The sequence below is a fragment of the Echinops telfairi genome, unplaced genomic scaffold (assembly GCF_000313985.2).
Source record: "Echinops telfairi isolate 266 unplaced genomic scaffold, ASM31398v2 ScPeMD7_5592;HRSCAF=6446, whole genome shotgun sequence".
NCBI classification, from domain to species: domain Eukaryota; kingdom Metazoa; phylum Chordata; class Mammalia; order Afrosoricida; family Tenrecidae; genus Echinops; species Echinops telfairi.
The window spans coordinates 10,951,758-10,964,924 of NW_022109491.1; the positions used below are offsets into that span (position 1 = coordinate 10,951,758).

Here is a 13,167-nt window from a genome sequence, read left to right on the forward strand (position 1 = left end):
CTTACATGGTGTCCCCGTGATCACCAGCTGAGCATGTCGCCCAAAATAGCCCCCGCTGGCCCTCCTCCTGCCCGTGATGGCCGCTGCCTCCGCCTTGGACTTGGGTGCGCCCTGGGGCCTCGTGCGCCCCGAGCCCGCGCCCACCCGCTTCCACCCGGTGCACGGTGCCCACATCCGCGTGGACGCCTCCGGGACGCGGGCCACCCGCGTGGAGAGCTTCGCCCACGGCGTGTGCTTCAGTCGCGAGCCGCTGGCCCCGGGCCAGGTGTTCCTGGTGGAGATTGAGGATAAGGAGCTGGGCTGGTGCGGACACCTGCGCCTGGGCCTGACGGCGCTCGACCCCGCCAGCCTGCCTGCCGTGCCCGAGTTCTCGCTGCCCGACCTGGTCAGCCTCGGCCACACCTGGGTCTTCGCCATCACGCGCCACCACAACCGCGTGCCTCCCGAGGGCCACCCGGAGGCGGAGGCCTTGCTTCCCCGCCGGCCCCCGGCCCTCCTGGAGGAGCCCTACCTGTGCATTGAGCAGTTCCGCATTCCCCGGGACCGCCTGGTGGGCCGCAGCCGGCCGGGGCTCTACAGTCACCTACTGGACCAGCTCTACGAGCTGAACGTGCTGCCCCCGACCGCGCGCCGCAGCCGCCTGGGCGTGCTGTTCTGCCCGCGTCCTGACAGCACCGCCGACATGCACATCGTCATTAACGGCGAGGACATGGGCCCCAGCGCCCGGGGCTTGCCAGCAGCGCAGCCCCTCTACGCCGTGGTGGACGTATTCGCCTCCACCAAGAGCGTGCGCCTGATCCAGCTCGAGTATGGCTGTATGTACCCGGGCCCCTGGGCTAGGAACACCACCACCACCCATACCCTGCCCGGTGTGGGGTGCAGGAACCTGCTAGGACTCCCTAGACAGCTGATTCGAACTTGGACCCACGTTCGAAGGCGCAGATCTGGTCTCAGATTCTGCCACTGCTCGGGACCTCAGGCCAGTCTCTCTTAGAAAACGCTCTTAAGATTTAGGCAGACCTTCAGAGGCCTCACGGATGCTGGGTAGAGAGCTGCTTAATGGGGAGGATCTCTGAGCTGCTGGCATACATTCTGGGAACTCAGGCCCACTCTGGGCCAGAGCTGAAGGGGGTGGGGGACGGGGCTGAGGTTCATCAGACACTCCCTGGGTGCTATTTGGTTGAAGGGCAGCCCAGGGACTGTGCCTTGTTCCAAAAGTCCAGCGGCATCACTGAGGGAGGACACAAGGGAAGGTGCTTCTCTTAAGCCACCACGTTAACAGCCCACGAGGTTGGCTGCACTCAAAGAGCAGAGTGTATTTGTTGCGGTTAACAGCGAAGCAGGGGCTCAGCCTCTTGAACCCACCCTGCAGCTGGTGTCTTCTCTCCCCAGTGCCCTCCCTGCAGACTCTGTGCCGCCTGCTGATCCAAAGGAGCGTCGTGCACCGGCTGGCCATTGACAGGCTCCACCTGCCCAGGGGCCTGAAGGATTTCTGCAAGAATGAGTGATGGCCGGCAGCGGCCGGTGCTGTGTGGAGGCTGGCTGGCCAGAAATAAACACCGAAATAAAATGCTCACACTCTTGGTCATTTTGCTCCTGCAGCCCATGAGGGCACTTCCTTTAGGATCATTGCGGGTCAGCAGTCTGAGCAAGTATGAGCATGCTGGGTGACTGCACCCCAGGGGGGGGGGGGCGGCGGGATTAGCTGGTCACTAGGATTCTGAGAGAGCTGGTTCCTGGGGGAAGTCTCCTGCAGTTTGTATCAGGGATTAGGTCCCGTCTTTTCTTTTGAAAGCCTCACTGGAGTTTCTAATGGGCAGCCATCCGGGAGTGCTTCCCCAGAACTGTGCTCCTCGGCCTGGGCCGATATAACTGGTCTGGTGTGGGGCTAGGCAGTGGGATTTTGAGAAGCTCCCCCAAGATATTCTAATGTGCAAGCCAGAGGGAGACCCAGTGCCTGGGACAAATGTTTCATTTTCTAACTGGTAAATCCGTGGCAGACAATCACACCGCCACGCAGGGAATGGACGGCACGCAGTCCTCTCCCACCGCAGGGCTCTGAGCCCAGGCTCTTTCTCTTGTGACTCTGCTTGTGTCCTTCCACACCGAAGATCTCGCCTGACCTCACAAGGCCCAGTGAGGTAGTGGGTCATGAGCCACACTTCGCAGATGAGGGCATCCAAGTGACTTGCCCCAAGGTAAGGCATGACCGTAGTTCCAGGTCCAGTGCTCTTTTGAGTCCCCTCCCATTGTCATAGTTGGGCTTTAGAATGATCCAGTCAGTGCTGTGAGGTAGGTTCCGGTGTGAAGAGGAGGGACTATGAGGTAAAGTTCTAGAAGGGTAGAGAGGGTAGGACAAGAGATAGGTGACTGTTTCCTCACAACCAGGGCCCTGGGGTGGCCATGTCCTACTTCATGTCTCCACAAACTCATCTGGGTCTTCTGCCTTCTGGGCAAGGTGAGTGCGGGGCTCCTGGGACTGGAGGGAGCCCACCTTCCTGCTTTCTGACATAGCTTTCTGCCTCTCGGGAGAGGAGAGCTCTGCTGAGCCTCTGGGCTGGGCCTGGGGTAAATCCCCAAAGTTCTTGCCAGTGACTACCCACCTCTAACACCTGCCTACTGAGTGTCCAGCACTGGGGATAGGGATGCCACCTGGCCCCGACCTCAAGGCAGCTGAAGCCTCTTGAGCTAGTTCTAACGGCTTCTGCTCCTAGTGCCCTACCCCTAAGCCCTGTCCCTCAGGGCCTCCCATCAGGAGACCAAGAATAACTCTCCATCTCATTCCTCTTTCTTCAGGTGGGGCTACCTCTCCAGGCTCCTCCCTTGGTGTCTACAGCCCAACAGAGCCAGCGGTGGTGGCCCCTGGTGGGTTAGGCCCACTGAGCCAGCAAGCTGAGCAGCGGGCACCTGCTGCCCAAGCCTGGGGCCCAGCCCTGGCTGTACCAGAAGCCAGGGGCTGTCCTGGGCGTGCTAGCTGGGAGCCACTGTGGCAGAAGGACTACGGCCGTTATTGCCCCAAAGTCCCTCCTGTGAGGCGGCCAGAGATCATGGGCTGGGAAGATAGCCGCTCCAGAGGCCAAGTGCCCCAGCTGGGTAGCCTCAGCCAGCCCAGGCCCCTGCTGCTGTGCGGGCTGTCACCAGGGGTCCTGCAGGTGCCCCCGGAGGCAGGGGGGCAGGAGGCCGGCTCTCAGCCCATCTGCATCCTAACCTTGGCCATGATGATTGCTGGCATCCCCACCGTGCCTGTCCCAGGCCTTCGGGAAGAGGACCTGATCCGGGCGGCTCAGGCCTTCATGACAGCCCATCCAGAGCCAGAGGGAGCCGGGGGTAGGGTGCGGTGGGAGCAAGCACTCACTCACTCGCCTTCCACGCAGCTCCCTGTAGTGAGAGCCAGGCGAGGCCCACCCCCAGGTTCCTGCTTGTAGTTGGATGAAATAGCACCAGACATGCAGGGTGGTTTCTCTGTATGGTGTTTTCTATTTCTTTTTGTGTGGGTGGGGCGGGGTAGCGTACAGGGGTGGTTTGAGCCACTTCTGACCAACCCCAGTTCCTCCTGAGGGCCCCATGCCCTAGCCTAGGCTGAGCTAGGGCTCCTCAGGGTCCCTATGAGTGAAGTCGCTGGGGGTCTAGGCGGCCTGCCAGGGAGCCTTTTACTATCATTTGGGAGAAGCAATCAAAATACCTGACATGAAGTCCCTCCTGACATGGGCAGGGATCCTGTCCTGCTGGCCTTAGCCCGCCCAGCTTCTTGAGGGAGGACGATGGGCCCAAAGGCAAGGGGGACCAATGGGTAGCAGGTCCAGGACACATGCACTGTCCATTGAGGCCCACAGCCCTGTCGGGAGCCTCTGATTTTACAGGTGAACAAATAGAGGCCGACAGAAGTAAGGCAGCTTGTAGAGGCTTCACCAGGACTCAAAAAGCCAGGCAGGGCAGGAGGGGGAGTGCCATGCAGCCTCTGGACTCCCGAGTCTGCAGGGTCTTCTCTCCAAGATCTACCCTAACTGCTCCCCACCCTCCCCCCAACCACACACACACACACAAAACCAATACCCCTATGAAGCACCAAAGCTGGATGGACACCAGCCAACTTTAATCAGTCCCGGGTGGGGGATGGGGATCTTCTCCGGTGAAGCCTTCTTGTAGGCCTGCTCCCTCCGGGGAGATGGATCAGGTGAGTCACCTCTGGGTAGGGAAGTAGGGAGCACGTCAGGGCCCTCAGCATCCTCTCTCAGTGCAGCTGGCTCCAGGGAGGACTTGTTTTACCTTCTGAAAGTGCTGGCCCAAGGGCACCCTGAGGGGCGTGAGAGTGGGGAGGGGAACATGGCTGTCTTGGGTGCTCAGAGCTGGACCTGCTCATAGGGACCAATCCAGCTGTCAGCAAGCTCCCGCAGGGTGCTGTAGCGCCGCTCAAACTCCTCCTGGCTGCAGTGCTGCAGCAGCCGGCCCACCTCCCCCGAGAGGAGGGCAACCACTAGGCGCTTCTGCAGTGGCTCGCTCCACTGGCTGCCCAGGATGCCTTCGAGACCTGCAGTGCGGCCCGCCTCCCAGGAAGCCGGCAGGGCGTCGGACTGCAGCACCTGGCGGTGGGCACCGAGGACAGCCAGGATGTGCCGGCAGGGCAGGCGGAAGGTCTGGTGGAAGTAGCAGCTGCAGCTGGCCGGGGGCTGGGGCTGCACCCGGTGGGTGTCCTCCAGGATCTGTACATTCACCTTCTCGGAGCCAGAACCGATGAGGTGCACAGACTTTTGGACGACGGCATACTCCCCCAGGCAGAGCTGTGCGGCTGGCTCCGTGCAGATGGCGCTGAGGGAGTACTGGATGCGGGATTCCACCAGCTGCGCCCCGCTGGGGGAGCTCAAGGGGCCGGGGTCCGAGAGGGCAGTGCCATTCTGGGGGCTCAGCCCCGGGCTGCAGCTGGCCCTGTCGCCAGAGTTCTGCTGCAGATACTGCAGCAGGGCGGCGACACCTTGTTCCACATGCATCAGGGTGCCGTACAATTGGCTGAGGGTGCGGGCGGTGACCTCCAGGCCCTGGAAGTAGAGGCTGCTCTGGGCACGGCTCCGCCAACGGTGGGCCAGCCAGATGCGGTCGCTGAGCAGCCAGTGCAAGTGGAGCCCTGGCAGCTGGGCCGGCGGGATGCAGATGCTCAGGATGGTGTGCAGCTTCCTCAGGTTGCTGGCCGTGGCGGAGCACAGGGTGCTCTGCAGGCTGCTCAGGAGCAACTTCTTGAGCGAGCACTCCAGGGACAGCTGGTAGAACTGGCCCTGGAGGAACTTCCCAATGTGGAAGGCGGAGAGCAGGACCTCCGCGGCCGGGAACTCCATGGCCAGGGTGGGCAGCGGGAGGAAGTGGGGGTCCACCAGGATGGTACAGACGCTCTCCCATGCAGAGTTAAACTTCTTGAACACCTGGAACATCTGGGCCAGGCCTTCAGCATCCTCCTGGGTGGGGATGGCGAAGTAGACGGCCCGGGCAAAGGGATCCTCCAGCGGCACCCGAGGCCCATCCACCAGGAAGGTATACAGCACCTTACCCATTGGGTGATGGGTCCGATGGATAAATAGGATCTCCGGGTACTGGGCAAAGACCCCGTGCATGGAGCTGCTCTGGTAGTTGAAGGTCTCTATCTGGGCAGTCTTGCTCAGCTGGTTCAGCAGCGTGGCAGGGTTTTCGTCCTTCAGGGGGAGCTCATTCAGCATAATCAGGGCCATGGGGGAGGTGGGACACTTCTATCTGATGAGGCCCAAACACTCCCCACCGGCCAGAGGCTGGGAGTTGTGATCCAAAGGTGGGTCTCTAGAAGGGAAAGGAGGTTGAAGGAAATCAGTGGGGATCTGGCGTTTCAAAGATTCATCCAGTCGACATTTAAGAAAATGTTGGGCTGCGAACTGGGGGGTTGGCAGGCAGTTCAAAACCACCAGCAGCTCCTCGGGAGAAAGACTGGGCTTTCTACTCCAGTCAACAGCTTTAGTCTCGGAAATTGACAGGGTGGTAAGGGATGCAATAAGAGGTTAGCAAGGATCCCTCTGTGTGAGAAGGAAGGTTTCAAAGTCGGTCAGACTAGGCAAAGGGGAGGGAGGGATGAGTTAGCTAAGGTGCTCAGGGAAGGAGGTGACGTGGCCCTGAGGCCTACATGATCAGCATGGCTGGAGCTGCTTATGACTTGAAGGATGTATAACATCTTAAAGGTTTGAGCAGCACTTTAGACGTAGACAATGGTCTCCACCCTGTTATTTGGTCCTGGTATATACAAAACTGAAACTCACTGCCGTGGGGTGGTTTCTGGCTCAGTGACCCCCTGGGGTGGCACAGGATTGCTCCTGGGCTTCTGAGACTAACTCAGAAACTGGAGTAGAAAGCCTTATCTCTCCCTCGGAGCGGCTGGTGGTTTCCAACCGCTGACTTTGTGGCTAGGGTCCCAACACACAGCCACTGACTGCAGCACCAGGGCACTCGGTATAGACGAGATCATGGGCAAGTTAGTGACCCTCCCCGGGCGTCAGTCCTGTCAACTGTACAACGGGGCTAACATGCCCACAGGCGTGTTACATCTTACATCTCCGAACTCTCGTAACTGCAATGCTCCATCCAAAGGTTTCCTCCAATAGGGCTTCAGACTGGAGCCTTGTCCCCATTCTACAGCCGAGAGAAACTGAGGCTCTGAAAGGTTAAATGACGTCGTCATTCTCTGAGTAGGGATTTTGGGCTCGGAGACTGCTCTCTACTCAGAGGTTAGGTTCCAAAAAGCAGGGAAGGGGTGGCCTTTGACCTCTCACCTCTACCCCGGATGGGAGGATAAGGACGTCTGACGTTCCAATTCGTAGTCAGGTCGGTGCCGGAGACGCCAATCTTCCACCCCTGTCGGAGCTGTGTCCCGCCTGACCCCGGTGATCTGTTGCCTCACACCTCCACCTTTTCCAAAAAAAATCACTTACCTACAGCCAGGTTCCGTCGCCATTGCTCCCAATTTGACCCTGCCCCGGCTCTGACTGACCAACCAGAGCCCCAGCTTCGCGGTGACTCTGACCAATGACCTGAGGAATTCGCCTTTGGGCTTCGGGGCCACAGACCAATAGCTGCTCAGTATCTTGTAGGCGGAACTATCACCATGGTTACAAGGGAGGATCCCGGGGGGTGGGGGCGGAGGAGAGCCCGGGGGCACTTGCATCCCGAGGCATGAGCCCTGAGGCTGGATCTGGACCCTCCCTGGGGGTAAGCGGGCGCATCTTCGAGCAGGAAATGAAGATAAATAACCACGTTTTACGGATCTTTAAGATTCAAACACCAGAGCCTCCGTAACACCAGAGCCTCACGGAGGTTGGGGATGGGAGCCTGTATAGTTACATCTGTCTTCCACCTTCAAAGGAACCTAAAACCCAGGTCTCATGTTTTGCACCTTCCTAAGGCTCAGGGTCCTTCCCCTCAAAGAGCAGGGAACCCCAGAGCCCCTAGAAAGGCAGTCCTCACTCATCTGTCAGTTTGTCCTACTGTGTTGCTGTGATACTAGGAGCTATGCCACTGATATTTCAAATACCAGCAGGCTCACCCGCGGTGAACTGGTTTTGGCGGAGACCAAGAACAGAGTGGGAAGGGAGACATACAGGACGTGGTAGAACTCTGGCCCTGTGGGTGCAGAAGCTAGTGGTGTCGAGCTGTGACCTTAGGGTTAGCACCCCAACCCATAACCCACTATGCCATTAGGGCTCCCAATTGGGGGGCGGGGACTCTGAGTCAGAATGGGCTCCACAGCAGTTTGAGTTTCCAGGAGAAAGGAACCGGTGGTGGTGGTGTCCAGCAATCCGGTCTAGAGGGGTGTGGAATTTTTTAACTTGCTGCATTGATTGCCCAGGGACAAGCAAAATGTTTCATGAATCAGATAATGCCCAGGAGAACTCATCCCAAGGAAATTTAATTCCTGCTGATTGGTTATCAACAGATCTCCTGGGAGTGGCCTAACATTTGTATGTGACTCCCTGGGCGTGTGAATTGCAAAGTAAAAAGTACTTAATGTTTTCCTGATTTCAAATGGGCCAGCAAGAGAGCCAGCCGGGTTTCAGTCCCTCCCCTCCCACATCTTTAGATAAATTTCTCTTTTTCTAACTTGAGTGAATTGGAGTTACTGCTTCAGGGCACAAACCCTTCTCAGAGGTAAAGCCATGCTGGACTCAGTTTCTTGAAGTTGTCAGTCAGCCTTTCCAACAATCTTGGGAAGCTGGCCGGCTACCCGGCTGTTTGGGGCTATTGAGTGGGTTCCGGCTCATTGCTACCTTATGTACAATAGACCAAAACACTGCCCGCTCAGTCCCTATTTCTCCGCACCAGTGTTGTTAAAGCCCGTTGCTACCGCCACTGTGTCGATCTATCAAAAAAGAGGGTCTTCCCCTACCAGGGAGCCTGGTGGCACAGGGGTTACATGTTGGGCTATGACTCCCAAGGTCAGCAGTTTGAAACCACCAACTCCTGGGGAAAGATGAGGCTTCTATGCCCAGGAGTTAGTCTCAGACGCTCGCAGGGGCAGTTCTACCCTCAATGGCAGCGAGTTTTTTGGTCCACCCCACCAAGCATGGGACCTTTTCCAGCAACTGGGCTCTCCCGAAAATATTTCCAAAGTACGTGAGATGAACTCTCACCCTCCTTGCCCCTAAGGAGCATTCTGGCCGCACTTCCTCCGAGATAGATCTGTTTATTCTTTTGGCAGTCCATGGGACGCTAGGCCTTAGGCGACGACTACTACAAATTGGCACAACAAAAAAACCCACTGTGCTTATTCACGAAAATGTTTTTACAAATCTCTCACTGTTGCCAAGTTGATGCCGACTCACAGAGTCGAACTGCTCCATCGGTTTTTCAGGCTGTGAACCTTTATGGAAGCCTCATCTCTCTCCCAGTGGGTAGTTAGAACAGACCCTCAATTACCATCCCACCTTTTAACCTATGGCACGACCAGGTCCCCTTTGGATACACATACATGGGGTCTGGGGAGAACAGGGATGCAGGATCTGACCAGGTCAACACGTTTATGTTCACAGATGAGGAAGCTAGGTTAAAGAAAAGCTGTGACCAGGCATGATGCTAGCACTCGTTAAGATGCAGGTGTCTTCCCCTCATCTATGTGGCTTTTCTTGATGGCCTAAGGAACCCTGGGGGCGGAGCGGTGATGCACTGGGCTGGGACCTGCAAGGCCCCAGTCTGAAACCTGTCCTGTAGGGTCACGATGAGTCAGTATTGACTGGATGGTGGTGAGTTTGGGGGTGTTGTTCTGAAAGCATAAGGCTAATCGACAGCCTGCAATATACAGATGGCACAACCTGGCTTGCCGGGAGTGAGCAGGGCTGTTAACACTTGCTGATGAAGACCAAAGACTGCAGTCTTCAGGATGGACTGCCCCTCGACATATGGGGCACCAACGTCCTCACCTCGTGGTCAGTGTAGAAACGTAGACGTTGCCAAGGAGTTGACTTACTCTCAATGAGACGTACCCAGTGGCTGTGTGGCTGACACAGGATAGGGCAGTGTTGCATTCTGTTGTGCTCAGGGTTGCTAAGATTCAGGACTGACTGGATTGCACCTAACAGCGAGCCCATGGGGTAGCATGAAGTCAACCGGAAGGCCCAGCTACAGTGGTAAGCCTGGGGTTCTATTTGACTCCATAACCCCATTAAATTGATAATAGTCTGCTTCCTGTAAAATGAGCACCGCCAACCTAGACCTCCCACTTCCGCCAGTGTCCTCCTGCGAGGCAACCCCAGAGGCCAGTCCCCTCCTCCCTGTTCAAGCAGAACACATGTCCCTGTGACCTCCTTAAAACAAACGGACACCTTTATTGAACGTGAATAAAAATAAGTATAAAGGGCAGATTCTTCACGAAGAGCAGCAGCAACAATAGTCAAGGGCCCCCTCCCTCCCTTGGTCCCTGAAAGCAGGCCCTTCTTGCCAGACCTGCTTTGGCTCACGCGACCCTGGGCCTGGGGCTTCATCTTCCAAGAGTAGGTGAGACGTGACCTCAGGAGCCGGGGTGGGAAGGGGCATGCTTTCTCAGCACGGTGAGAACTTTGGCCTTGAACAAGGAAGGAGGGACTTGAGGAATGATGAGTGCAGGGCACATCCCGTCAGACCCATCTCTTCCCGAGGGTAACACTCCTCCTGGCATAGCCTGCCACTTGGAGCTCTTTGACTTCCAAACCTAACAGGGGCTTGGAGGCCAGGACCCCAGCGCAGGTGCTTCACTCATGAGCGGCAGCCTCGGCCGGAAGGAGGCCCCCCCCTTCCTCCTGCTCTCCCCAGAGAAAAGGGAGGTGCCCCACATCCTTGAAGTCCCCGGGCTGCGCCCAGATGTCCACGACCTTTCGCAGGGTGGAGCAGCGCTCCTCCAGCTCGGGCCCTTCGCTCTGCATCAGCAAGTTGGCCAGCTCCCGGCTGAGGTCCCGGATCAGGCTGTTCCGCCCTTGCTGCTCCGGCTGGCCTGTGTTCGGGGCCAGGACAGGCTCCCGGAACTCTCCTCCGGGCCCTAGGAGATGCTGGTACCTCTTCTGCCAGCGGCAGCACACCATGGCCTCCCTGACAGGCTGCTGGCTGGTGTGCAGCAGGGCCAGAATGTGCCGGCAGGGCAGGCGGTACCGCTGCTGAAAGGCACAGCTGCAGCTGCAGCCGTCTTTGCTGGCCTGGTGGGAGTCCTCGAGCAGCTGAATGTCCACGGCGGAGCCGGCCTCGCCTAGCAGGTGGGAGGAGTTCTGCACCACCTCCCATTCACTCTGGCATAGCTGGTAGGCCAGCTCGGAGCTGCTCTGGCGCAGAGCCTCCAGCATGCCACCCTGAGGAGATGACAGCGGTGGTGGTGGCGGTGGTGGCGGCGGCAGGCGGGGCTTTGTCTCTGCCACGGGGAGGCAGGAAGGTCGCCTCAGGGACCCGCCACAGCGGGTCTTGGACCTCGGTGGTGTTTCGCCCGCTGGCCGGGCCCTCTTGAGCTTGGGAGGGGCCGTGGGCAAGTTCTTCAGTCCTTTGGTGTTGAAGAAGTCCATGTAGTCCACAAAGTGCAGGATGCAGTCCAGGAGGGTCTGCTGCTCCCGGAAGAGGCAGGACACCTTGCTGGTGACGATGTCGAGGCTGTCCATGTAGGTGCTGCAGGCGTGCAGGCCCTTCCTGACGTGCACGTACCACAGCAGCTGGCAGGAGAACCAGTGGGCCTGTAGGAAGCCGAAGAGCTCCTCGTCCAGGAGGGCCTGCGACATGTGGGAGAGGCTCTGCAGGCTGGCCTCAGACGTGACGAACACTGCCTGCCGCAGGGCTTCCTTCATGAGCTGTTTGAAGGCCGCGTTGGCCGAGCTCCGGTGCAGCTTCTTCTCCAGGAGCCGGGTGGTGTGGTAGATGGAGAGGAGGATGCGGGCTGTCGGGAAGATCTCCTGCAGGACGCTCCGGTGTGGGAAGGCGGGGTCCACGAAGATCATCTTGACCTTGGGCCAGTCGGAGTTGAACTCGGTGAAGATGCCCAGCATCTTGGCCACGGAGGGGGCCGTCTCGGCCTGGAGCATGGCGAAGTGGACCACGCGGCCCTCGCGCTCTTTGTTCTCCACCAGGAAGGCGTAGAGGACGTGGCCCTGGGCGTGCTCCACCCGGTGCAGCAGGAGCGTCTCTGGGAAGCGTGCGAACAGCTCGCTCATCTTGCTGCTCTGGAAGCTGAGCCGGTCCAGGTCTTGGCCGTTGCCCACGCTGAGCGAGGCCATGGAGCCTTCGTTGGCCCTGAGAAAGTTCCTCATCACTTTGGCGACCTTGGCCAGGTCAGAAGAAGTGATGCCCTCCTGCCCAGGCTTGGGGGACTCCTGGACCGTCTCTAAGCAAGGTGATGGGCCAACCGGAGACTTCTCGGCACCGAGGGCTTTGTCCGGTGGGCTGCTCGTTTTCTGTTGACATGCTGTCTTAGGAGACCGGTCCTCAGGGTCTTGTTCAGGGCCGGCGGCCTGAGAGTCGCCGTGTATATGCTTGGTGTTTAGTTCGCTGATAAACAGTCTGTCCAATTTCTCATCGTACCGCAGGGACAAGTACGCTGGGCAGGTGTCGGCAGCTGGTGCCCGCTTCCTGTGCGACTGGGTCCGAAAACAGACAAATGTCACCTGCACATATCTAGGGAAGGGAGAGGTGACAGTGAGAACGGTGCTGACCACCCACGCGCTCACCAGAGAAGGCCCTGTTGCTAGCGCTCCTGGACACTGGCATTGCTGATGTTTCCTGGGGACCACAGGAGGAAGGGGGTGGTGAATTGAGGCTAACTCTCAAGTCCCTAAGTAGTCAGCCCTTTCTTCAAGACACTCCACCAATGGCAGTGCTCCACATTTCCCCCTAGTGCTCTTCGAAGGCCCAGTACCTTCACTCACCCTCTGCTGCCCACTTCCCCTGCCACCAGCCCAACCCGATGCCAGATCTAAGGGTAGCAGCCAAGTGTGTTCATTGTTCACACCACCCAGGGGCTCCATCAAAGAACAAGACCGTCTCATCACAGTGGAGGAGTCCTGGTGGCCGAGTGGAGACACAAGGGGCTGTGATCCCCTGCAAGGTCAGCAGTTCGAAACCTCCTCCGCAGAAAGATGAGGTTTCTTTCCATGAAGAGTTTTGATCCCTGAGCCGTGCGACGTTCTCTTGGGGGCTTATTTTCTGCATCAGCCCGTGGCAGTGTGTGTTTGGTTTTCCAGCTGGGGAGGGAAGTCTTCAAGTGCCAGGACAGCGCCATTCCCCACCACATTCCAGACACTGTCGCTTCCTAGGAGCCCAGGTGGCAAAGGGAGTGACACACTGGGCTGTAAACCGAAAGGTCAGCAGTTCAAATCTCCAGCTTCTCCGAGGGAGAGAGATGAGACCTTTCACCCCCGTCTTGTAACTCGTAGGGGCAGTTCTCTCGTCTTATAGGGTTGCTATGTTGGAATTGTCTTGATGGAGATTCATTCCCCAGATGCTTATCACAGATTTTTGTAGGTGAATCACCAGTGGGTGAGGCCGGCCACACACCTCTGCCTTCTGCCTTCAGAGTTCCAGCCCAAAGACCAAATAACAAAACCAAGCCCATTGCCTTCAGGTCCAGTGCAACCCATGGGACCCCACCCCCTCGAGTTGACAGAGCAGAGCAGTAACCTCTAAAGAAAGCAGCTCACTGCCAGGCCTTCCTTTATCAGCACA

The 13,167-nt window shown here is 58.1% G+C and overlaps 4 protein-coding genes across 6 annotated transcripts in view; 2 read left to right on the forward strand and 2 right to left on the reverse strand.

Moving 5' to 3' along the window:
* The first annotated feature begins 6 nt into the window (after positions 1-6).
* Positions 7-1,576, forward strand: NEURL2 (neuralized E3 ubiquitin protein ligase 2). The gene is made up of 2 exons (XM_004698019.4): positions 7-815; positions 1,393-1,576. Exons 1-2 carry the CDS (start codon positions 77-79, stop codon positions 1,506-1,508), a joined length of 855 nt encoding a protein of 284 aa, XP_004698076.1. The 5' UTR covers positions 7-76; the 3' UTR covers positions 1,509-1,576.
* Positions 1,577-2,403: 827 nt separating this feature from the next.
* SPATA25 (spermatogenesis associated 25) lies at positions 2,404-3,425 on the forward strand. The gene is made up of 2 exons (XM_004698021.1): positions 2,404-2,458; positions 2,797-3,425. The coding sequence occupies exons 1-2, from the start codon at positions 2,404-2,406 to the stop codon at positions 3,423-3,425; spliced, it is 684 nt and encodes a 227-aa protein (XP_004698078.1).
* A 633-nt stretch (positions 3,426-4,058) lies between these two features.
* On the reverse strand, positions 4,059-6,987 carry ZSWIM1 (zinc finger SWIM-type containing 1). Of its 2 annotated transcripts, XM_045295384.1 has the most exons (3): positions 6,780-6,987; positions 6,560-6,663; positions 4,059-5,799 (listed from the first exon to the last, which is right to left on the reverse strand). In XM_045295384.1, exon 3 carries the CDS (start codon positions 5,712-5,714, stop codon positions 4,341-4,343), a length of 1,374 nt encoding a protein of 457 aa, XP_045151319.1. In that variant the 5' UTR covers positions 5,715-5,799; positions 6,560-6,663; positions 6,780-6,987; the 3' UTR covers positions 4,059-4,340. The 2 variants fall into 2 exon arrangements, with proteins under 2 accessions (XP_045151319.1, XP_004698079.1); XM_004698022.2 differs by lacking the exon at positions 6,560-6,663.
* A 2,822-nt stretch (positions 6,988-9,809) lies between these two features.
* The window catches only part of ZSWIM3 (zinc finger SWIM-type containing 3), a 16,729-nt gene continuing 13,371 nt past the window's right edge, over positions 9,810-13,167 (reverse strand). For both annotated transcript variants that reach the window (XM_045295268.1, XM_004698301.2), the window contains exon 2: positions 9,810-12,120. In XM_045295268.1, coding sequence (XP_045151203.1) covers positions 10,227-12,120 — 1,894 coding nt within the window. In that variant the 3' untranslated portion in view covers positions 9,810-10,226. The remainder of the gene's footprint in view (positions 12,121-13,167) is intronic.

Coding starts and splice junctions, on each gene's coding strand:
- NEURL2 (XM_004698019.4), top strand. CDS start 77: ATGGCCGCTGCCTCCGCCTTGGACTTGGGTGCGCCCTGGGGCCTCGTG. Junction 816..1,392: donor GATCCAGCTCGAGTATGGCT/GTATGTACCCGG, acceptor TTCTCTCCCCAG/TGCCCTCCCTGCAGACTCTG.
- SPATA25 (XM_004698021.1), top strand. CDS start 2,404: ATGTCCTACTTCATGTCTCCACAAACTCATCTGGGTCTTCTGCCTTCT. Junction 2,459..2,796: donor TCTTCTGCCTTCTGGGCAAG/GTGAGTGCGGGG, acceptor CTCTTTCTTCAG/GTGGGGCTACCTCTCCAGGC.
- ZSWIM1 (XM_004698022.2), bottom strand. CDS start 5,714: ATGGCCCTGATTATGCTGAATGAGCTCCCCCTGAAGGACGAAAACCCT.